Raw genomic sequence first — 26208 nt, 5'->3', positions numbered from 1 at the left:
TTTTTTCCAGGAGTCCAAAATTAAGTCAGAGATCCAGCGATACCCCATATAATTATTGTATGATTGATACTGCAACCTAATTGTGCAGTGTTAGTTATGTCATATTCAGATTTCCATTCAATATCATGCATATGTAGTTATATATACATTAAATCTCATCAGGATCGTTGCTACCTTTGCCTGATGGGAGCCCTGCAGCTTGACCTAGGAGGAGCCCCAGCTGGCCCTGCTGGTACTGGAAAAACAGAGACTACTAAAGATCTTGCAAAAGCACTTGCCATCCAGTGTGTGGTGTTCAACTGCTCAGATGGCTTGGATTATAAGGTATGACATTTAAGTGGGCTAACAAAATTGGAAGAATTGCTTTTTGTTGTAATGTATATTAATAATTTATGTAAAATAACAATAACAATTATAATAATAGATCAACACCAGGTGAAGATGAACTGCATGGTTTTTGGTTGAAACATCTGACTGGTCTGCACCCACTCATTGTCAAGCAGTTTAACAACATACTGCAAGGAGATTAAATTGATAATGATAATTATCATTAATGATAATGAAAATCCAGCAAAAGAGGCAACACCAAGCAACCACATGCCAATTACCTGCTTGCCAACAACTTTCAAATTGCTAACTGATGTGGTAGCTGATGCAGTCCAACAGCATCTCGTTGAAAACAAGCTCTTTCCATCTGAGCAGAAAGGAAACCGCCCAAATAGCAGAGGGACAGAAGATCAGCTCCTAATTAACAAGATAATTTTGAAAAACTGCAAGAAAAGGAAGACCAACTTGAATGTAGCTTGGATTGATCACAAGAAGGCATTCAACTCCCTGCCATATGATTGGATGAATCAAGAGTCTGGATGAAGAAGATCACAATAAATACCTGGGCATCCTTCAAGCTGACAACATCAAGCACATTGAAGGTTAGTAGTGAATACATCATGAGAGTGAAGACGATCCTAAAATCCAAACTCAGTGGAGAAAATACCATCAAGGTGATTAACACCTGGGCAATTCTAGTCGTTAGATACACAGCTGGAATAGTGGACTGGACTCAAGCAGAACTAGAAGCCCTGGATAGGAAGACCAGAAAAATAATGACAATGAATCAGGCCTTTCATTCACACAGAAACATTGATAAATGCTACTTATTAAGGAGCATAGGTGGATGTGGAATGTTGCAAGTACAGAAGACAGTTGAAGAAGAAAAAAAGGCATTAGAAGAATATCTGAAGGACAGTGAAGAAGATGCCCTGAAGCTAGTACACCATGAAGGCTTACTGAATACCAAAGAAACCAGACTGGCCTATTAGAAAGACCAAATGAAAAATGGAAAAGAGACATGGCAAGGGAAAGTATTACATGGCCAGTACACAAAAAAATTAGCAGTCAAAGCAGATAACAACAAGACCTGGCAATGGCTAAGAGCAGGAAAGTTGAAGAAAGACACAGAGGGGCTAATTCTGGCTGCACAAGGCCAAGCCTTAAGAACAAATGCATACAAAGCCAGAACTGAGAAGGCAGCAATATACAGCAAATGCCACCTCTGCAAAGAAACTGAAGAAATAGTGGACCACCTAGTTAGCTGCTGCAAGAAGATCACACAGACTGACTACAAACAATGGTGCGTTGGAATATCTGCAAGAAATACCTTTTGCCTGCATGCAAGAACTGGTGGGACCACAAAACATATGAAATAATAGAAAATGAAGAAGCTAAAGTGCTTTGGGACTTTCAATTCAAACAGACAAGCACCTGCTACACAACACCCCAGACTTAACAATTGTTGATAAGAAAGACAAAAAAGTCTGGATAGCAGACATTGCAATACCTAGAGACAGCAGAATAGAAGAGAAAGAACTGGAGAAAATCACAAAATATAAAAACCTGCAAATAGAAGAAGAACGACTATGGCAAAAGAAAGCAAAGATAGTACCAATAACTATAGATGACTTAGGAGCAATCCCAAAACATCTGGAGCACCACTTGAACATCATTGGCATTAACAAAAGCACCATCAACAGACAGCTTTACTTGGAACAGCTTACATCCTGCGACAATACCTTTAACACCATCAAACAACAACATCTGCCTATCCCAGGTCCTTGGGAAGCACTCGATAGGTGGATAAAAATGCCAAATCCAGTCTAAACATCTGGCTGACTGTGCAACCAACCATAGTAATAATATCAAAGATGAACATTTTCACCCAGTGCATAACTGAGTTTTGGACACCTTAGCTGGAATAGGATGGAAAAGTAAAAAAAAGAGCTGGTAGGAAAGTATGCAGAAAAAAAACAATAGCTTTATAGAGAACTGAACTTTAAGGGCCCTTTGGTAAGATAGTATTTTAAAGGAATTATTTCTCATGTTAATTATTCCTTGGGAAATCTCTAATAGAATTAATTACAGAAAATTGGATTATTGTATGACATTCTGTTCGGCCCCTTTGATATTGGCTGTAGCAAGGTCAGTAGCTTTGTTCAGACATAATGCTTAATGTTGGTTTATTGAATAAACCAAGATCTGTTGCTTAAATATCCAAATACACCATGCTTTGATTTACCTGTATGTTTTCTCCATTGTCCAAGAGCTTGCGAGCTTTGCTAGTCTTTTATTATTGGAAGGATGAAGAATTGAAGCAAATTAGAGAGAATCCTTAGAGAGCATCAGTCACTCTTGGCACTGTTTTGTCAGTTTGCTTGTATATTTAGCACTGGTTAGCAATCAGTACAAAAGTTTAACAATAACAGTCTCTAAAGGGGTGGACAAAGTTTAGCATAAAGTGAATGGAGAATGACAGTGAAGTCTATTAGGTCACGCAATAATTGCATCTATTGAACTGTTGGCATAGATTCTAAGAGCAACTATGCTTTTAACATCTACCTATAAATATTTATGAGTGAAATCATCCACAGTCAGTTAAAAAAAGCCTTGCATGGTTGCTGTACAGTGCTGTAAAGGAGTGCTGAAGCATGGCAGGGAAAGAAGCTTGTTGTCATTGAACAAGAAAGATGGAAAGAACCATGAAAGCACCAACACATGTCTCTTAGTTGTATAGACAATTTTGGTTTTGAGCCTCTCCTTCATATTTCTCTTTGAATAGAGGGATAAAGCAATGTAACAATAACCATTAAACTAGAATACCACGTTCAGATGTTAAGTGAATTCTGGCACCAAAGTCCATTGGGGAAGCTGGATTTGCCTAACAACCATGTGATTTGTTTAATGACCATGTGATTCGCTTAACAACAGCTTTGATTTGCTTAACAACCATTGTAAAAATTGTCGTAAAATCAGGTCTGATCAAACGGTGACTTGCTTAACAACTACTCCACTTAACAACCAATTTTTTGGTCCCTATTGTGGTCGTTAAGCAAGGACTACTTGCATGCATCCCTGTGATTGTGCACCTTAGGAGTTGATACTTGAAACTACAGCTGATTTGAAAATAAACATTTGAGACAACATAACTACAATGTATACATATTGTTTCAGATGATGGGGCGTTTCTTCAGTGGTTTGGCACAGTCTGGAGCATGGTGCTGCTTTGATGAATTCAATCGAATTGATATTGAAGTTCTGTCTGTTATTGCCCAACAACTGATTACAATAAGGAATGCTAAAGCAGCAAAGGTAACAGAAGCTACATTTCCTTTTTTTTTAATATAATAGGTAGATGCAGTATTAATTAGCACCTTATGGCTCCCTGTATCAAGAGGAATGAAACAGGAAAGCATTTTTACACTATCACTCTTCAATTTTTATAAAAATTCATTAATAGGACATGATTTTCATTCTCCTAAGACTGCTGATGAACAACTAGCAGTCGTGCTCTATGTGGACATTGTTGCTGTTTGCTCCAGGACAGAAACTCATTTGAGGAGAACATTGCCATTTTCAGTGGAGCACTAACAATAAGATAAACATCAAAAGTTCCAGTTTTGCAAAAAGACTAAAAAGTCATTGCTGATCTACAAACAAGGGAAATATTGAGCAAGGCCAAGGATTCAAATACTTGAGTGTTGTTTTTCATTATTCTGGTGCCCCAAAAGAATACAACATGTAATATCCCAAAATACCTAGAAGAGCATGCTGCTATACTGAGTTTTTATCAAACTAGAGGTGCCCAATATATTCAGGGCTCTTTGAAGCAAAAACCCTTCTCAGTTATTTTACAGAATATATATATCTATATTCTACTTCTAGATGTGGTCTAGTCCACATTTTGAAAATCTATTTTTCAAGCCCTCAAATGCACATCAAATGTACTTTTAAGACGTGAGGCTCTACTACTGAAAGTCAAGGCAAAGATCTGGGCTGCCATGTTTAATTTTTAGTTAGAATTAAATCTGGACTCTTTTAGATTTGGTTCTTTGGTACTGAATGATTCCTACCATTCTGTATGGTGTTATCACTAAGAGGTTAAACTCAGAATTCAGTTCATATGGCTTTTTACCACAATTTCTCTTGGCTTTAGGGTTTAAGCATGCTAAACCATGTGTTAAAACAACAGTTAATGAGTTGGAACATCAAATAAATGTGTCTTTCATTCCACGCTATTACAATTTAGATAGAATAAATTGCTTGCTTAAACCAGCTAAGTATCTTTATAACTTAACAATTCCTATACGTAGGAAATGCAGTGCTTTATGCTCTGCGGTGCTGTATGAAAAATATAGGAGATATTAGCTGTCGTAATCTGATATGAGTGACTCTGAAACACTGCTTGCTTCATTTTTATTTTCCAGCACTAGACACTGGAATATGTATATAATGGATATAAGTAATGCTGAACCAGATATTTGAATTTTGAAATACATTGCTTTATTGTTATAATAAGTTTACAATATTATGGTTTTACATTTTATAAAAATTAATACTTTATGTTTTATGTATAATTATACTATAGTTATGTTCATGTATGTTCTGATCTATGACCAAAATAAAGAATAATTTGAATTTGAATTTAAATTTAAATTTAAATTTAAATTTAAATGTAATGGCTTTCTTTTTTTTCTTTCACAACAGCTCACTCGGTTTATGTTTGAAGGGCGTGAAATCAAATTAATCATGACCTGTGCAGCTTTCATTACTATGAATCCTGGCTATGCTGGACGAACAGAATTACCTGACAATCTAAAAGCACTCTTCAGGCCATTTTCTATGATGGTTCCAAACTATGCTTTGATTGCAGAGGTACTTTTTAAATACCTATTATTAGGGCCAGTAGGAGCAGTTGACATAGTTGCCAAAGGTCCATCATTCAATGGCTTGCACATTTTCCACAGCCCAGCCAACCTATCTAAACCAGTTCAGTGTTAGAACTGGAAATTTAAAAAATGGAAATATGCACACGTACTCTCACTTTCTAGTGAACTTCACCTTGAGCTAGTACCTGTGTTCACATTTGAGCAGTATACAGAGCCCAAGAAGAGGGTAAGGAGTATATTCTTCTTGTAATGAATTTTAATTCATAGTTATTCTATTTTAATTAATATTTATTCTTTTTACTGTAAACTGCCCAGAGTCGCTCTGCAGTGAGATGGGCGGAGACAAATTTGAAATATGAATAAGTTAAAAAAAATAAATATGAAGGAGAGATCAAACTGCTGTGCATTTGCACTGCAAGTTCTTTGCCGAGGCACACAGACTTTGGTAGTTGCTATTGAAGGTGCCTTGTACACTGTTTGTTGAGGTCAATAGTTCAGGTAGGTGCAGTTAAGAACATCGATTGTCATGATTTAGAACTTTCCTGCACTGGCAAACCAAATAGTAATCCCCAAATAATACAAAATGGGAAGAAACCAGTAGCAGCAGTGTTACATATTCTTTTGGGAAAATTGTAATTTAGAGAGTTGTACTTGACAGACTGTGGTACTCTAAATTGTAATTTAGAGAGTTGTACTTGACAGACTGTGGTACTTCCTACTATGTTTACTCATAATCATATGACTGCAACTCTACAGCATAGATTTATACGCATTGTCTCAAAAGGATGTCTGGTTGAATGGATAATAAGAGATAAGCATTTCTAGCCAAATTGACCTCTCCAAAGACCTGAACCAGTTAATAATGTGAATCTTGTACTTACTTGCTTGCTTACTTACTTATTTATTTATTAAATTTATATGCCACCTGACTCCCAGCAACTCTGGGTGTTTTACACAATGTAAAAAAAAAATTAAACAAGAAAACAACATAAAACAAAAAAGAGCAAAGATGGCAAAGATAACCCAGATGAGAACGGAGAAAAAGAAGAAAAGAGGGCTTCAGTCACATTTACCAAAGGCCTGGGCAAAGAAGCACCAGTAGAGTGGGGGCCATTTGATTCATGGGGGGAAACTCATTCCAGTAGGCAGGCGCTGCTACAGAGAAGGTATGCTTCCAGGGTCCCAATAGATGGCATTGTTTAATTGTAGGAACCTGGAGCGTGCGAACCCTGCCAGATCAGATTGGTCAGGAAGATACTATGGGAAACAATGTAGATTAGCTCTGGAAAAAAATTGAGTTGGACACTTCCAAGGTTTTTTAAATCTTGGAATAACGTAAAGCTTACTCAGATGTAGTTGTAGCAGTTAACCAGAATATTGAACAACCCAATAAAACATTTAATTGCACATGAAATAATTCAATGGAGGTTATGTCTAAATTAAATTTTTCTCAACAACGCAGGTGTGTGTGTGTTTAGATAGCTTGATGAGAGTTTCCTTTATTGCTGCTTTGGTCTATTAATCACTTTAAATTTTCTCTGCAGTTGGATACCAAAAATCATAATAGAAACTAATGTACTACTATGAACAATACTTTACAGTGTTTCTGAAATACATGTGGTGTTTCACTCCTTTTTGGTGATCCACACAATATGCTTATGACACAGAAAGATCTTTAGGATTTCTTCAAGTAATATAATCCAGGCTAGGTCAGATTTGTGGTGAAGCAGAAGTTCATTTCTTCCGTATCAGCCAAAAAGCATTCAAGAATCAAAACTAAGCTCTGGAATTTGTGAGAACTAATAAACAGCATCCGAATATGCATAGAGATTTTTCCCTTGTTTCTGGGTAAACAGTCCAGAGTGTCAAGAGCAGATGTCAGGCTTCAAAGCAGAATGAAATCCTAATACTTCTTTTCCACTGGAAGCCATCCCTCAGCCGATGATGATAGGAAGTGGAGAGTAATTTTGAGAATTGACTCTCTTGGGGGACGAAGTGTATAAACTAATTATGGCTGCAGGTAGAAGGTCAGAAAGTGTTTTAACTGCATATGCCTATCAATATAAATGCTGCAGAAATGTTGAAACATTCAAGATGGCATGAGTTGGAGGAGGGAGGGGAATTAGTGTTAGTCTTCAACATTTAACAAGCCAGGTTGTTATTTTCTTACAGCAATATGTTATAAATGGCAATCAGTGAAGTTAAAAAATTGATATTGTTTTTATTTGGTGATAAAGTTTTCATGTAGGAGGAATCCTAAACAGATCTAAAAAGTAGGGAGCCAAAGAACATTGTTGTGAAGTTAGAAGAAACTGGGGAACTCAAAAGGCAACCAGTGATTCTCTCCTACCCAAGACTGGGTATGCAAAAACTTTTGTTCCAAAACGTAAAATGTCCTGTTTTGAGTGCAAGACTGCTGTTCAACTGCAAAATATTTTGTATAAAGCATTTTGGAAGTTGTTTGAACTTGAAATGATGGTTTGAGCTTGGAACATTTTTTTCAAGTTCAAAACGTTTCCAAAATGTTTGAAGCAGCATGTTTGCGCTTAAGGCAGAATAGTTGTGAAATGTGCTCAGGTTTTTCAAAACAAAGCATTTTGCACACACACCCCTCTAAAATATGTCAGATACAGTAGAAGAATTCTATTTGCAGCTTCTTTTAGTGAATAAAGATCCCAAGATGACTCTTGCTGTGGCAAAGTTTGTATTTGTAGCCTGTAGAATTTGTGTGTCATTCACTAAGCAGTAGTAAGTAGACTAAGCACGATTATAGGCCCTTTTACCAAGCATGCTATGTTGTACTTTGTATTATATGCTGTATCTTCTTTTATACAGTCTGGGTCTGTGACTGGTAAATACCTATCAGAAAATAACACCTTTTCTAAAACTTTGGTTATTGTGCCTTATTTGTAACAAGTAGTTTAATATACAATATTTCATTTTTAAACACAGCACATTTTCAATGCATTTGATAGGGAATCTCATAAATATGGACTTGTAATTTAATATCATCATCTTTATTATGGCCTTACAGCCAGAAAACACAGATCAAATACGTATGCCACATATATACAAAAACATACAGTTAAAATCTATAAATTTAAATAAAAAGTAAGCATAAAATACAGTAAAGTAACATAATATAACAATACAAATAATAGTGGCAATCAGATTAATACTATTCTTCAGTCATAAGTGGAACCAAGAGAACAAACAGAGCACAGAATCAAGCAACCTGGGAAGATACATCAGGGACCTGGTCAGACAGAAAAAGTGACATATAACTTTAGTGCTCTCTACTAGGGTGTTTCTTCATATAAATGAATGTCATCTAACATTCCCTGCTAAGAGAGCAGCAGAAGGGCATGTGGCTTGGGGACTCCACCGAGCCATCTCCACATGGGCATAAGCACCAATGTAGAGGGAATTTTTTATAACAATTCCGCAGACTGCAGGGCATACTGTGGCCAACCTGGCCAAGGCGAATTCCCAATGAAATTTCAGAACTGGAATGGAGGAAAGATAGGACAATGGCATGTACATGCTGTGGAGTTGAAATTAGATACTAGGCTTAAACTACTTTGATAATAAATATCCCACATACCCAGGTTATGTTTTCTGGCATTTTCAAATCCTAGTGAGCAAAGGCTCTCCAAAGAGAGACCCAAAGACTATCGTTTGCTATTAGCTATTTTTAGGCAAGTTGACTTAAAATGGTCTCTGAGAACCAGTGAAGCCAGACCCATGGAGAAAAAAAAAATTTTTAACCAGAAATTAATGAGATAGTACCAGGTTCTGGCACCCATGGAAACCAAACCTGTTCCCAAATGTAAAGCAGCATTCTTGATGCATCTTGGAATTGCAAGGATAGTTCTTGTAAACTTGAACTGGACAGCTTCCAGGATATAAAACTTTGTAAAAGTACAAATCTGAACACCACAAAGAAGCTAAAAAATAGCCTTAGCAAGAAAGACCTTGCAGGCTGCAGAAATATGCTCTCTTTTAATGGAAATATCTCAAGATAGCTAAGGAGCTATGTTAAGCAATACTGGCCTGATAAAAGAAATGTGTACTCCAAGATAAGGAGGACTGGAACTGCACCCCAAGATATTTGTAAGTACCCACCTGTTCTGTTGTGATCCCATTAATTTGCCATTTATGAATCCTATAGCAGTGTCATGCAAAAACTAGCACTTTTGTTTTCTGATAATTTATTTTTGATTGATTGATTACATGCCATTAAGTCACTGTTGACTCTTAGCAACCACATAGATAGATTTTCTCCATGGTGATCTGTCCCTAACCTGATCTTTTACTATGTGCCTGCATATAGTAGAGCTGGAATTGCACAATCTGCCAACATTGGAGGGTGATGAGCAGAAGACATGAGTTCTTGTATTATTGAATTAATATATAGATTGTTACCCCTCTCTGGGTGGTAACTGCTCCAGAGTGGGAGCATCCAATTCTCAGTAAGGTATTAGAATAAAGAGTCTATGTAAGCAGTAATCTTTTATCCTGTATTTTTTTCCATAGCCTCCCCCTTAGAATCAATTAAAAATCTGATTTGCAATCCACAAAGTTTGCAAAAAGGGGGCCTTTAGGTAGTGAGGAGTATTTTTTGGGTAAATGGTGCAAGACTAGACAATGGTTCAAGGCTGAATGATCCCCTCTGGATCACTCCTGCTCCTCAGCAAGAATATTTTCACTTTGGACCCAATACAATAGTTTTAAATAAAGATATTTTGCACGTAGTAGCTTGCTTATTTTGTTAAGCAAGATAATAGGTTTGTAATTGGCTTCTTAGCCTTTTAGTTAAAATCAAATGTATTATCTCTTCTTAACAGTTTAATAATTTAATATATTTACTATATGCACTAAACAAGAGGACCAGAGCGCAACTAAGGATTTGAACTTTAGGTTTTAATTATGAATTTAACAATTTATTTTACTTTTTTTCTACCAAGTGATAATAAGTTGCCCAAAGAATGGATACTGGGAAGTTCAATTTCAAATCAAGTAAATAACAACAACCAATTCATTCATCACAAAAGTTTTTATAATTTCAGATATAATGTTGTTTCTTTTATACAGTATGCTTTTTACTATTTTGCTTTTGTAGATGTGGACATATTACATACTGTAATTATTATTTAATAGAAGTATTTTTTGTAATATATTCCTATGTAATTTGCACAATCCAGCATGTATGGTTTTATATTAAAAAAACTAATTTTAAAATGCTTCATAGATGGATGGTATTGCATGCTTGAGGGCCCACAATAAGCAAGAAAACAATCAGTACCATTACTGCAGATAATACATGTGGACTGCATATTGCCACAGTTTAATTTGAAAGTTTTAACTAGTTACCTAGTTATGCTTAAGATTTGTTTTTTGTAAGAATGCTTTTTATATTTCAGGTTATTCTGTATTCTGAAGGATTTGAATCAAGTAAAATACTTGCAAGGAAGATGACTCAGATGTATAAACTCTGTAGTGAACAGCTTTCCCAGCAAGACCACTATGATTTTGGAATGAGAGCTGTCAAATCTGTGTTGGTCATGGCGGGGTAAAATATCATATTCTATGGAGTACAATTTCACGAGAACTATTGTTTTAGCAAGCAATTTTGTAGAGCTCTAAGTGTGCAGAGGCTGATACATTCCTCTGTTGTTAGGGGAAAGCTTTATACAGTAGATGTATAGGAAATAAAATTATTTCTGGTTATGTGTAACTTCTTGTGCAATAATGCTTTCAATGAATGCCACTATATATTTTTAAATTTATATGATTTATGACAGGTATGTATAACTTGGTATATAATAAACAGAATAATCCACTGTTTGTTTTTATATGAAGCTTAATTCGTCTATATTAGCAGTTATGTATATGATTATGAAATAGAAACTGTGTTAAACATCTAGCAGGGAGAAAGGACACTGCTATATAATAGAAGCTGTTCTACTGATCCAGTACAGATCTTTAACTGATAACTACGAATTAGGTATTTTGTAATTATTAGAGAAAACCTTTATAAACTTGCCATGCACATATATGTCTAATGCAACTGATATACTAATGTACAAGCTTAAAATACTGTTTTCTGTAAATTTAGATCACTAAAGAGAGAGAATCCAAACCTGAATGAAGATGTTGTTTTAATAAGAGCGTTACGAGATTCCAATCTCCCAAAGTTTCTTGCAGATGATGCTGTTTTGTTCAGGTACTTTTTAAGTTAAATATTACTTTTTATTTCATTATACGATCCACAGTTATATAAAAATAAAAGCAGATGGTTTCCTTAAACTCTTAGGCATTTAAAAGCACTTAAAACTGGATCCAGAAACTGATTTTAAACCAATAAAGATGCTAAAGAACTGATGAAGTTTGATTACATTCCTTGGTCCCAGTTAAGAATCTTAAAGTATATTCTGTATGATTGAAATTAGTCTACAGTTGTTTCAAAGACAATCCCATGATCACTGTACTGTAATAATCCAGGCAAGAGGTTATCAGAAGCTGGATAACCATAGCAAGAGTGCTTCTGTTTATGCTGGGTCGTGACTAGTATATCAGCTAAACAGATGAAGATTTGCTAAGCTGCAGAGTCCAGTTATGCTTCTGATGACAATGCTGGATGAGTGAGTACCTCTAAACTGGAAATCCAGACTTCATAAGAATATTTCTTGTTTCTAGCTGTCATCTCTAATATCCTAGCTAATGTGTTTCCGTGACTGCTTTAGCTGAATTCACGGAAGAGGCAAGTACAAGGCAATTTTAGGCTTAAAAGCTTTGAATCTGGGCTTCTTATTTTTCCTCTGGAATATTTACAGCTAGCTAGTTATGCCCATTTCTGTATACCAGCCATGGTTTGGGAATAAAGCCCCCCCCCCCCCCAATTTGGCTTTTATTTAACCATGTCTGTCAGCATTTCTGTTTAGCGATGGGACAAAAGTAGTAAGTGGTTTCGGATATGCAACATGTATAATACCACTACTGCGTGAACTGCATGGTTGCCGGTGTGTTTCCAAGTGCAATTCAAGGTGCTGATTGTCACCTTCAAAGCCCTCATGGCTTGGGACTGGGTTACCTGAGGGATGTCTTTTCCCAATATTTTCTACCCGTCCAGTTCAGTCCAGCAGGTTGGACATGCTATGGGTCCCATCAGCCAAGGAATGTTGGCTGGCGGGGACCAGGAGATGTGCCTTCTCTGCTGTAGCTCCTGCCTTTGGAACATCCTTCCTTCAGAGATTAGGATGGCCCTGACCCTGTTGGCCTTTTGTAAGGCTTTAAAGACCTGGCTATGTGCTTGGGCCTGGGGCCCCAAATGTGTTAAGAGCCCTATCTCTAGGCTATATTGATAATTATTATGATAATTTTCTCAGCTGCTGTATATATTTATTTTTGTATTGTTTTTAATTGTTTTAATTGTTTTAGAATTCTTCGCCACCCACAGTCACCACCTTGGTTGAGATGGAATTAAAAATAGATATTAAATAAATTAAATAAGTAAATAAATAAAAGAGAAGGAGAATTAGGGGAATTAACAACTAAATTCAAATCCTCCCTTTATTTGCTATGTGAAATGTTTAGCTATTGTTCTCTTTGATAGTTTAAATTTTGCACTGGTAATGATGGGGTACCAATAAGGTAAATAAATAAGCAAATCTTTTGTGCTTTGTTTCTTTTAGTGGAATTATATCTGACCTTTTTCCTGGAGTCATAATCCCAGAACATAATTATGGAGTGCTGCAGTCAACAATAATAGATACCATGCTTTCCAAAGGATTGCAGCCTGAATCTACTATGATTCATAAAGTGATTCAACTTTATGAAACTATGCTGGTAAGGCATGGTGTCATGCTTGTAGGACCAACAGGAGGTGGAAAAACTACAGTTTACCAAATTTTGGCAGATACGCTTGGAACTTTATATGAAGCAGGTGAGGAATATCATTTTTTCCAGCCAGTTAAAACTTATATTCTGAATCCTAAATCAATAACTATGGGTGAACTATATGGTGAAGTTAACAATTTAACCCTGGAATGGAAAGATGGTTTAATGGCACTTAGTGTCCGAGCTGCTGTAGTTGACACCTCTGAAGATCATAAATGGATCATCAGTGATGGGCCTGTGGATGCACTATGGATTGAAAATCTGAACACGGTTCTAGATGACAACAAGATGCTTTGTTTGGCTAACAGTGAAAGAATCAAACTCACACCATCCATCCATATGATGTTTGAGGTAATTTACATTCTTAGTTTTAATGGATCTTCTACTACTACATTCAGGGTATGACTGGATATGACTGGTATGACTGAGATGTTACCGTGTCTTTCTCAAGAGCAGCATTTGTTCAAATCTTCAAAACTAATTTGAGTTGGATAAAAGTATATGCCTCTATTTGCTATGTCTTATTCAAATGGAAAAATGAGCTCTAAGCTTATCTCTTATATTTTAGCATTGGGGAAATCCATTGCTGTTTTCAAAGTTTTTGCTTCTTGTATTTCTTCTACGTGAGGCAGTAAATATGATGTAGCCTAAAATCTTGCTTGCATTGTTATGGAATTGAACAACAAATTTACACATAGCCTAGGTTTAAATTTACACATAGCCTAGGTTTTTGTAATTATTGATATGACTGTCTTCTGTGTTGTCTCCAGAACTGGCAGAAGAAAGCCAATGTGCTGTTGACTCAAACTGGTGGGCCAGAAGGGAATACCAATAACTTCATGTTCCAGGATGGGGAGTAATTTTTTTCCATTATAAGCAATGGAAGGTTTTTGTTTTGGGGTTTTTTTTTTGCAACAGTTACAGGGCTAGCATAAACCTTCCCTTAATGTTATTACTATAGTTGAGAAGTACTGTACTCTAGATCCCCTCCTGTTTGTTTTTACTCTTGTATGATTGAATTTTAGGTGGAAGACTTAAGAGTTGCTTCACCTGCCACAGTAAGCCGATGTGGAATGGTATACATTGACCCAGATGAACTGAAGTGGATCCCCTATGTAAAAACATGGATGGCAGGCCTTGAAGAAAAGGTAGGTTTTATATAGTACATAATAAAAAGTAAGCATTTTGTACATTTTTGTTGATATTGAATATTCTCTGAGTAATTATAGGCCGCCTTTGTTATAGCCCCTGCATTTATGGAATACACTGGTCCCAGAGGTACACCTGGCTTTCTTTCTTCTGGCATTCAAATAGATGTTGATTTTTTTTTCTTTTTTAAACATGCTTTTGGTGCCTAAGCTACATTGGGCAATCACTGTGCTTTATCTGATGGCTATCCGATTTATTTTTAATGTTTGTATACTGTTGTAAGCTGTCCAAATCTTGAGATGGGCGGAGGGAGGGAGGGAGGGAGGGAAGGAAGGAAGGAAGGAAGGAAGGAAGGAAGGAAGGAAGGAAGGAAGGAAGGAAGGAAGGAAGGAAGGAAGGAGATTCTCAGTCTTCATAATCTGCTTTTTCATTTTGCTTTGGGGGAGTTGAATTGGCTTTTAAAAATTGCTATAAACTTTGGTATCTTCCCTCTGAGCATAGGGACGCTGCACTTTAGAGTGCAATACTATATACACTAATATATCAGATTTGCTTTCTTCTTATGAACTGTACATTTTTCTGAGTTGGTGAGGAAACAATAATTGTGCGTTGACTTTTGTTTAGCTCAATGAAGAAACAAGAACATATTTGCTTGAACTTTTTTCCCGTTATGTTGAAGATGGTCTGAAATATGTTCGCAAAAAGTGTTTCCAAGCTATATTGCAAGTGGACATCAGTAAAGTTACTACTCTTTGCTGCTTATTGGAGTCATTGCTTCTTGGAAAGGGAGGACCCAGTTTGAAATTGGTATGTCTATTTACTTTACTGTTTGTGTGGTTTGTTCTTTCTTTTTTTCTACATAGGAGGCCTTAATAGGTCTAAAAACAGTATAGGAAACTTTAACGTATCCCTATTATTGTTCTATTCTACAGGTAGTCCTCGGCTTACGTCCATTCATTCAGTGACCATTCAAAGTTACAGCGGTGCTGAAAAAATGGACTTACAACCGATCCTCGAGGTTCCAGCCATCGCGGCACCCCCACGGTCACGTGATCACAATCTGGGCACTCAGGTGCCCAGCTCACGATTGTGACGTTGCAGCAAGCTGCGGTCACATGATCACTATTTCCGATCTTCCTTGCCAGCTTCCCACAAGCAGAGCCAATGGGGAAGCCAGCAGGTTGCAAATCCCTCCCGTAAGTCACTTCCACCATTTTTTCTTCCATGGAAGAGCTGGTGGAGGAACTGGTACTCCATAGCATCCCCCGCCTGCCCACACTCCATAGCACATGCCCTCCCATGCTTCGTAGCGCACACACACCCACAGCAACCCCCGCCCACATAGAGTGGCTACTTGGGAGGCTGACACCAGTGCTCCATAGCATCTGTCTGTGACAACCCCTGTGGTACCCCTGCGTTCCTTGCCTGGGACTCTTTCCCACTTAATGACTGGCACAGTCCAGGGGTTACAATGGCAACTGGGACTGCTGGGATTATCAGTAAGTGATGCTGTCACATGATGTCGCACTTTATGACCACATCGCTTAGCAATGGGATGGAGTTGATCCCAGCGCCAGCAGAGCTTAGCTGTGGGCCTTCTGCTTGCTTGGCCCAGCCTTTCTGTTTGTGTACCATGAAAAACAAAATGCAGAGACAAATATTTCAGTATATTCTATTTTTATACTTATACTTCTTCTCATACTGCTGCTTAGAAACTACAGGTAGTCCACGGTTTACAATGGCAATTGGGACTGGAATTACCATTACTAAGCAATGTGGTCATAAAGTGCAATATCATGTGACCATGTTGCTTGGTGACAGCAGTCCTGGTTGCCATTGTTAAGAGAGGACCTCACGTGACCACAACTTCTGACTTCCTGCCAGCTTTCCCACTGACTTTGCTGTGGGAAGCTGGCAGAGAATGTTGGAAATCATGATCATGTGGCAACAGCTCACTGCAACATTTTAATCACAATCCAGGTGCCAAGCACCCAGATCATGATCACATGACAGCAGGGATGTTGTAATGGCCAGAACTCCAAAGACCGGTTGTAACTACCCCTTGTTCAGCACAGTCATAAGTTTGAACAGTCGCTGAACAAGTGGTCGTTAATTGAGGACCACCTGTATTCCAAGCAGGAGATTCCAAATATGCCTTGACATTTTTGTTCTAGGAGAACTTACTGGAAACTTGTGAATGTGTAGATAAATTTTGACGATGTTATCAGAACTCATTTTTTCTTAAAATTTCTCAGTTCATCTCATTTCAGTTGAATTTTCATGACAGCTCTTCAGATTAAGTTTGCAGGAGACATGCACCATGGTTTATGATTAAGTGTGAACTTGTAATTATTGATTCCTCCCTTCTGTCTGACACCACTCTCAAATGCCTCCTGTGGGTTGTTTCCAGTTTAGTGCGTGGTCTTCTCAAGATTTCCAACTATGGTGCTATAGAAATAAACCTAAAACTGAGCTGTTTAAGCATGTTTCTTCTGTTACCAATAAATGGAAATAAAAGGCAATCAACATTTCTTCAGCTCAGGACTATACTTCCTATTTCTACTCTGTGTGTGATCTGCGAGGGCTGTTGCTGGTAATGTTATGATAAAATTGGACTGGTTTGCAGAGGGGAGGTGGTTAATGAGTGAAATTGATTACATCGGCTTAAAGCATCCATTTTACTTCTTAATCACCTCAAAATGGGAAAAATCAGGCTAATATTTAGGAATACAGATAGTCCTTGGTTAACGACTACCCTGTTTAGCAACCATTTTTTAAATTTATTTATTTGCTTGTTTGTTTGTTTGTTTGTTTATATTTCAACTTTGTCAGCACCCATTTCACTGCAGAGCAAGTCTGGGCAGTTGCACCATACCATAATGGCATGACTCTTAAATATTATAGCATATGCATATAAGATATGCATATGGTTTTATCTACCAAATATTTTTACTTCTCAAAATGTGTGGAGCATGCATTCTGTAAAGTAGCATGCTATTTCCCAGGGAAATTAAGTTTAAATTTACAAATTTCATATTCCTCAAGGATTTTTTTCCCTACATTATTTTCTATCAAATTCGTGTTTGTAGTCACCTAACTCTAATTATCTTTTCCTATATAAACAGGAACAATCACGGTTAAATTCTCTCGTGTGCCAGACATTTGTCTTCTGTTATTTGTGGTCTGTGGGTGGAAATATAACTGAGAACTGTTGGGATGCTTTTGATACATTTGTAAGGCAGCAATTCGAGGATAATCCTGATGCCAAGGTATGGAATATATTGTGGGAGTAATACAGTGGCATTTGTGGGAATGCTGTGCATTATCACATTGCAATAAAACAAGAGTATTTTTTCCTTTATTTCAAGCTATAAAGAGAGATCTTCACAAGTATTTCTGGATTCAGATATACCCCGAACATATATCCCTTTAAAATGATATTTAGGCTAGGAATGTACAAAATTCATAGATTTGGGAAGAGAACATTCTGGAACTCTGGAAAGTTCTTTCTCTGTAGATCTTGCTCAACCTCCTCTTGAACTGGAGATGGTTCCGCAGTTTCTGAAAGTAAATCCACTGAACTGGAAATGTTTAACGTGTTCTGGACCAGTTTCCTAGCCTGTTTCAGGGCTGGATCAGCCTGGAACACCTTGAATTGCTTCTCCTTTGAAGGATTTATATCTGGGAACCATCCCTGAAATGGCATTATCAAGAAGTCATTTGGCATGTTCTGGAGGGAAATGGAACGTTCCATCCCCAAAATGATACAGTTTGGACATCCCTACTTGCAACCTTTCCCCACTTGCACCTAACCATGCATCAGCAGTCTCTTTTTTTGCTGTGTCTCAAGATCTGCTTTCACCTCCTTCCCAGCCTGTACCAGATATAGCTAAAGTCATCATAAAGTATTCTAGTGCTGAAATAGTGTTTTCTTAAACAAACAGCAAGCTACAGCAGTTGTGCCATGGACGCAAACTGATGCATTTCACCAATCATTCAGTTGGTGTTGCAGCCAGGCAACCTGTATGCAAATGAACAGTCTGGCACTTACTGGCTACTTTAGGTTGGTGCAGGCACCCCTCTTCCTCTTTGGTCTCTGGATCCAGTTCTCCAGGGCTGTTCTAATATAGACAGCAGGAGATTTCAGATCTTTCAAATTGGGCTGTTCCTCATGATGAAGTCTCCAAGTATATCTGCGGTTCAGAATCCTAGATCAGCTACTTTTAAACACAGCTTCAGTACATTAAATCTTTGTTTAAAAATAGCCTAAATACAGCAGATAGGCATGGTGCGGAAGTTGTGCCATAAAGCGGCATAGAGAGAAGTGGCTGGTTCTCTCTCCTGGTTCATCTTCTGAAAACACACACACCCTTCCACCCAATCTGTGCCTGCCACCTCTTTTCCAGGTTTGCTGACAGGCTCAGATTGTTAAAAAGTCAGCTTCTCCCATTTCCTGCCACCCCTTCCAGCACTTGCAGCTGATTTCGGGGGGGGGGGGAATGGGGGGCAGAAGAGAGAAGCAAATGATTTTACTCTGTTTACCCTCCAGATCTTTCACAGTAAATAAAGACATAGCTCTTGATGGCATCATTGATGTAGTTTTCTATCTTCTGAAGGACTGGTAGACAGCATTTTAGCTCTTAATCTCTGTAAGATTTGTCCTTGGACTAAAGCTTAAGTAAACCCCATGCAATATAACCGGCAAGCATGTGAAATAAATAAAGTTACCCTTGATTCTTTGATGATTCAAAATGTATACTGTAATACCTGCTATAGAGGTTTTTTATGGTAAATTCTGAAGATAATAAAACTCTGCCTTCATTATTTAGGGAAGAATCCAAGAATGTATTAGTACTTTTGACAGGGGCTTATGGATCAAAGATTCTGAGTAGTTTATGGGGTAAAACCATTCAAAACTCCTACATCCGTAATAGAACTTTTCCCATTTTCCTATACGTTCCATTCTTTCTTCTTAGTCCTTGGTAGAACGTTAACATGACTGTTTTGCCTTCTAGCTTCCAACTTCTGGTGATTTGTGGAGTGTTTACATTGATTATGATATAAAACGCTTGGATCCTTGGGAGCGAATTATACCAACATTTAAATATAGCCAGACGCTACCTTTTTTTGAAATGCTTGTTCCTACCACTGACACTGTGCGCTATGGCTTTCTGATGGAAAAATTGCTAGCTGTCAAACATTCAGTGCTGTTCACAGGAATAACTGGAGTTGGCAAAGTAAGAATTATTTGATTACATACTGAAATTATTTGGTTTTGAAGAAAATGAAAGAGCAGATTCCCAAGGATTTATTAAAAAAAAATTAAAAGAGGGTTTATTAAGGCATTCTTTGAATAAGGCCCAAACTAGTTACGACTCCTACCATACAGTTGGGCATTGTGTGACTGTTCTTTATTTAAGAAATAACAACACAAGGGCTCTGAGCCAGATGAGGCATCATAAGTAGAGAAGAAGACTTGAGCATTTTTTTCCTACTGCAGGCTTAATCACTGTTTTTCAATTATGAATGCCATTTATATCCTGTTCCCAGTTCGAATCTGTAGCCTTCCATACACAGTCCCAATCTGACTCAACCCTTTTCTCCCCATCTCTGCAATTAGCCACACAAGCCACACCTCCTTTGAATGTGTGCCATGGCATGGCACAAACATTCCAAAGGGGTGGAACTTGCAGCAAATTGGCGCAAAGCTGTTTTTGTCATTTTGACAAAAGCAGCTGGAGCAGTGGACACATATGTTGGCAACACCAAGTGATTTGAGAAGTGTTGCATCTAGTTTGATCTTAACTCTGGAAATTTCTGGAGAGTGTGAAGGATTCCAGGAAGAGTCATAATTTCTGCATTTTGGGAAATTAATTCTCCACTATTCATCTTCATTATAAAGGTTACCACATAATCAATTAAGCTAAAAAGGAAAAAGGAAAAGAAATCTTGCTTTATAAACACTTTGAAGACTTGTTGAGGCCCTTATTTAGTGGGAATGGGGAGAGGGGAAAAAATGTGCGTCTGAAAATTTTTGTAGCAGTGGGCCCTCAGAAATGGAAGAAATAGGATTGGGAAATGTAATACTGCTCATAGGTTTCTGTGCTCTGCTACATATGTAGCAGTACTATAAATATTAGAGGGAATTACTACATCTATTATACGTTCTGTTATTTATTTACCTTTTCTTTCACCAAGTCTGTAGTTGCAAGATCGTTGCTTAACAGAATACAGGATGAAGCCGGCTACGTTCCTGTTTACCTAAATTTCTCTGCTCAGACTTCTTCAGCCAGGACACAAGAGATTATTGAATCAAAATTAGAAAAAAAAAGAAAAAATATTTTGGGTAATTACATTCTTTGTCTTGTACTTGATTATTTTGGTTTGGTTTGGTTTGGTTGGCTCATATGTGTAGCACTTGATCACCTAACAGATTTTGAAGAAAATTAGCCTTCTGATGGGGACAGTTCATTAATATTCTGCTCCCAGACTCAGGTTTGAATGTGAAATAGTATAATTATACCTCAAAGTAACAGCAAAAGAAAACTTAGTAGACTTGAAATGTGAATATAGGTTGTAATATTATACTATATACTTCAACAGTTTAACACAAGAGGGCACAATTAGCACTTGAGAAATCTAATATATCCATCTTACGTTCTATCATTGTTAACCTGAGCTTCTGTTTAATGAGGGTTTTTCAGTCAGCCTCTCTCTTCCCTGTTTTATGCAGGAATTCCCAACTGTTGATGTTTATCAAATATGTTTCCCTTCCCTGTTTATAAAATAATGTTAATATTACACCACAGTACAATTCTTTTTCACTTAAGACTAAATACAAACACAATTACAAATAATGTTCAGGGTGCAGGGAGGGCACATGGTCCCCTGGCTACATGCTGCCCACCCCTGAATAATATGGATATTTGTGGGAAATAGACAGCCCAACCCTTCCACTTCTTAAATCTTGGGATAGAGCCATGATTGAAAACCCAAATTCTAATGGATAGGCAAGTTTTTGCAGAAATGTGTTGTTCTGTGCTGGGACCTTGCTTCATACTCTGTATGAATCTTGTCAGTAGGTATGTTCGAGAGGAAAAGTGTTTTGCTTTCTGACCTAAACATACTTTGGCCATATTTTGTTCTGGTCTTGGTGATCTATTATGCTTTAAGGAAAAGAGGATGAATTATGTTCCTCCCTTTGCCTTCAACAGAAATGACAAAATAAACTATATTTCTTCACAAAATTCCTTTATAAATTAATCTACTTTTGCCAGGACCCACAGGGCTTAGCTCCCTTGAGCAGCTTTTCTCTAGATGTATTTGAATTGCAATTCCCAGTATTCACTGCTGGGAATTCTGGGATTTTCAGCCCCCAAAAGACCTGATGAACTCCAGGTTAGAGAAACCTGCCTTATATGGAAGTGACTGTGATGCTGTATAGGTGACACTAAAGGCAATTAAGGTAAAAAGATTTTGCTATGCAGAGCTTTCTTCAACTCCAATGAACATTCATCTTCTGTTGCTTTATCCTATCAAAATTCCCAAGGTTTTCTTTTGTTCTCCACTTTTAACAACGTATTGCCAGAAGAGATCATAAAGATGATTTACTGCATCTTTTAGGCTATTTATTTTACATATTATGTCTGTCTGTCTGCCTCCTTGCTTGTCAATTTGCTCTGACATGCCTGATTTTAGCTTTGAACTTGCTGGTGGACTTTGTCATAGTTTTCTCTAACCTTCACCAGAAAATGTAAGATACCGTATTTTTCCATCGATAAGACGCCCCCATGTACAAGACGACCCCCACTTTTCCAACCCAAAATTAAGAAATCAATATTTTAAAGATAGTACAGAACACATTTTTATTTTAGTAATTAGGTAACATTGACCTGATACACTCGGTGGGAGGAGGTCCAAACCGTCTCTCTGCAGCAATATTTCCATGCTCTTTTGCATAACTGATTACATTCAATCACAAGTGAAACTGCCAATAGCTTGTCTCTGCAAACAGACTTCCTCCAGTTGGTTTGTTCAGCATCAGCTGACGTCAGTTACATAAGGCTCATGATTGGAGGAAGTCTGTTTGAAGAGACAGTATGGGCAGTTTCACTCGTGATTGGAGGCTCGTGATTGGAGGAAGCCTGTTTGCAGAGTCAAGCTATTTCACTCGTGATTGGAGGCTAGCAATAGGAGGAAGCCTGTTTGCAGAGACAAAGTATGGGCAGTTTTGCAACTGCGCGGTTCTCTCTTCGGCTTACTTCCTTGCATAAGACGCCCTTCAATTTTTAGCGTAAGGATTTTAGAAAAAAGTATCGTCTTATAGTCAGAAAAATACGGTAAATACCATTATATCCAGTAGATAAAACAATCTGTTTACCACTGCTAGTCCTACCAAAGCTTGGATACAGAACATCTGACAATTTCTGTTTCTAAATCAATTAATTGTTAATGTTCACAATTGTTCTGAAAATGCTATATTAACATTTTTCACTGAAGTGCAAAATCACAGTACTAATTTGATCACTGCTCAGCAGAGGCCTGCTAGCTTAGCATATGCCATTGTATGTATTGTGATTATCTTTTAATGTCAGCCAGATCCCTTATCAATGTGATGTAACATATTGGAAAAATATCTAATTTACACAAAATATGTTGTTATGGCATGGTATATATAAAGTTTGGTGAGAGAGCCAGTTTGGTGTGGTGGTTAAGGCACCAGGCTAAAAACTGGGAGACCATTAGTTCTAGTCCCGCCTTAGGCACAAACCCAGCTGGGTGACCCTGGGCCAGTCACTCTCAACCCTACGAAGAACGCAATGGCAACCTACTTCTGAAATCTTGCCAAGAAAACTGCAGGGACTTGTCTAGGCAATCACCAGGAGTCAACACACACATATATAAAATAGCCTTCCCCCATCTGATGCCTTCCATAAGTTTAGGGTTTCTATTATGTATAATCTCAAACTAGCATGATCAACAATTAGAGATTGTGAAAATCAAAATCTGATGTATCTGAATATTTGATTTGAGAAGACAGAAATAGAGGCATGCTTTTTGAAGAGCAGCTAAGGATTGGAACACTGGGGTTGGGGGGTGGGGAAGCAAAGCAACCTAGAAAAGTTTGTGGAAATGTAAGGCTACCAGAAACATGCAGTATATACACAGATTGCCAAATTGTTGGAGGTCTTGGAGATCCAAATCCAATGATTCTGCCATTTTAGTGCCACATGAGCCATTGACCACAAGGAGACAGTAGGTTGTAGATGGAGAGTTAAGGATGTACTCTGTGTCTCCTCTTTGTCCATCAGTCTATCTGCTCTTTATCTGAAGGAAGTTAATCTCAGATCCTTTCAGTTCTGACTTCTGCACAAATGGAGGATCACATGCTCTTTCGCTCTTCTCCTGGTACAATGTAGTTAGCCAAGGGCTAGACTTTGATAAGCCCTATAGTGTATTTCCTATAAATAAATCTCATTTCTGTTGCAGCTATCAATCTTGCTTCACTAATACTTGTTCAGGTTATAGTCCCACTCTCAGGCTTTATTGTATGCACATATAAAACATTCCAGTTTCCAACCCAAATTGCTAATATTTATGATTGCCTTCTTACTCAATATTTTTGCTGTTGTTATTTGATTATGTCTCAGTGATTTTAGGTTCAGTTTTAAAAAATAATTGCTATATTTTCTTCATCCCACCACCAACCCTATTTTGTTATTGTCAATGTGGGGGGGGGGCAAAAATTCACATTAGAAGACCCACTCTGCCCTTTTTTTTTCCTTTAGGAGAGCTGTGTGCCTTACTTCAATACTTGCTTGAAGATCAATTAGTTACGGTTAACATTTTCTCAGATGAGGCCTCTGGGTGGCAGCTAGTCAGCAGTCCCACTCTGCCAAATACATAGTGGTTGTGGTGTTAAAATCTTGTTTGACAAACTGAATTCTTCCGGCATGCATGACTTTGGTGCTTGGACTTATTCAGGAGTATGTGTGACAAGGCTAAAGACCTCTTATTTGTTGAAAATAGCCTTTTAAATGCCATTATTGATGATGAAATTGGGTGCATTCAGAAGTAGTATACCTGATTCAGTTTTTTTCTCTGTGACTTGCATGGCTTCTGATGATTCTCACCCCATCAGTATAACCCCTTCAGTTTGTCTTGTTTGGCTAGTCAGTCTTTTCAATCTTTCCTACCTAAGCAAGCCCTATTAAGGAAATGATCAGCTTTCTTGTAACCATTCCTTCCACAGAAAGAGTGTTAAAACATTGCCATATGTCTTCATCCTGTTTGGCAATTGTCTCACATCAGAGATGCCTTAGCAGGTTTTACTACAGACAGCTGTTTAGTGACCATTATAGTGCCCATGAATATAATACCATTGGTCATTACCCCAAATTGATTTTTGCAGACTGGTCCCTCTCTGCCACTGACATAAGTTTGCCTTGTCTGGTTCAAAAATGCAGAGTTCGAGACAACATGTTTCTATTTTTACTTAGAACTGAGGATCTGATCTTGCTCATAGTCACTGCACATAGTCTTTTATATTTCATAGCCATTTGTTCTAAGGTAGTCATTTTACCTTAAATTTGTTAAAAAACATTATACAGTATATCTTTAGGGATACAAATTAGATATTTTCTTAGTAAACGCTTTTGAAATGTCAGTGAAATATATACTGAAAACTTCCTCTCTGCCTATGTGTAGTTTATCTGTTGTCCTCTTGGTGTTAATGTGGAAATCGTTCAAACCTAGCCCGCATGAGATTTATCTTCATTATCAATAAAATTCTCAATTCTTTAAGAAATTAAATCAGACCATAGGAGAAATAAACTGGCAGCCCTTAATATAGATTCACACTTCCTGTTTTTTCACAAGATAAAAAATAGTGCTATGTCCAAGTGTTAGCTTCCTACCAAAGGGAGCATCCTGTTTCCACATTAGGGCAGCGTCCTGTCTACTTTCTTTAGTTTGCCAAGCCCCTTTCACAACAAGTAATGACATTTTTTATCTGTTATGCATAGCCCAACGGGAGACTATTAGCATCCTTCCTCAGTATTGTTGGGTGGCAGATACTACTATATCATACGCCTATAAGTTGGCCAACCTGCTTCCTTCTGTTTGCATTTGTCTCATTCCCTTGGGTCAGAGCAGCTTCAGTTGGATTTCCCAGGGGAATTGCATTGCCTGACATTTGTCAAGCAGCTAACTGTCCATCTTCTCTTGACGCTACACATTAGAAACCAGAGCACAGACAGATGCTGGTTTCAGATGGGCAGTCTTCAATAACCTGTCTGCCCTTCTATCAGCAAGTATAGATGTGTGGTACATGGGAGAAAGAGACTGGTTATCTTCAACTGTGGCTCTTCAAATGATCATTTGTGCTTTCAGACAATCCACCCACCATCCTCTTTCAGGCATATTTCTTTCCAGCCTACAATGAGAAACTTGTCTCAGTTTCTTTCTGTCTTATATTGGAATACCTATTTAAGCTCAAGGATCTAAACGGAACCTTCACAGAATTGGTGGTAGGGCTTCTACCTGTGGAAGGCTTTGCTCTAGGATTTTTCAACATTGCTAAGTGTAAATGAACTTTGGAAGAATTAGAATTGTAGAACAAGAACAGTACACCAAAATACTAAATATTTGGTGTATATAGCTTTATTTTTTGGGAAGGCTTACCAGCAGTGCTTTCTTTCCTCATGTATTGTTTAGGAGCACCAGGGAAAAAAAGAGTTGTCATTTTTGTGGATGATTTAAACATGCCTAAACTGGATCGTTATGGCTCACAGCCCCCTATTGAACTACTTAGACAGTACCAGGACTTTGGAGGATTCTATGATCGAGATAAGCTGTTTTGGAAGGAAATCCATGTAAGTCTGTTTTCAGTTACCAATGTCTTTGACTCTTCTATTCCCATGTTTCAATATAAACATGCTAG

At 37.7% G+C, this 26208-nt stretch overlaps 1 protein-coding gene across 1 annotated transcript in view; it reads left to right on the top strand.

Annotated features, from left to right (window-relative positions):
* DNAH6 (dynein axonemal heavy chain 6) overlaps window positions 1-26208 on the top strand; it is a 172262-nt gene that overhangs the window by 43860 nt on the left and 102194 nt on the right. Inside the window, exons 28-39 of the mRNA XM_088130049.1 lie at window positions 163-324; window positions 3505-3642; window positions 5038-5205; window positions 10643-10791; window positions 11338-11445; window positions 12914-13469; window positions 14144-14266; window positions 14892-15074; window positions 17393-17536; window positions 19283-19504; window positions 20466-20613; window positions 25983-26140. Of these exons, the coding sequence (XP_087986175.1) occupies window positions 163-324; window positions 3505-3642; window positions 5038-5205; window positions 10643-10791; window positions 11338-11445; window positions 12914-13469; window positions 14144-14266; window positions 14892-15074; window positions 17393-17536; window positions 19283-19504; window positions 20466-20613; window positions 25983-26140 (2259 nt within the window). The remainder of the gene's footprint in view (window positions 1-162; window positions 325-3504; window positions 3643-5037; window positions 5206-10642; window positions 10792-11337; window positions 11446-12913; window positions 13470-14143; window positions 14267-14891; window positions 15075-17392; window positions 17537-19282; window positions 19505-20465; window positions 20614-25982; window positions 26141-26208) is intronic.

The sequence above is a fragment of the Python bivittatus genome, unplaced genomic scaffold (genome assembly GCF_059951505.1).
Source record: "Python bivittatus isolate LINGU-HERP-01145 unplaced genomic scaffold, Pbiv_v1 ctg000850_np1212, whole genome shotgun sequence".
In the NCBI taxonomy this organism is placed as follows: domain Eukaryota; kingdom Metazoa; phylum Chordata; class Lepidosauria; order Squamata; family Pythonidae; genus Python; species Python bivittatus.
Note: the sequence above shows the minus strand (reverse complement) of the source record. Positions and strands in the feature narration are given on the sequence as shown.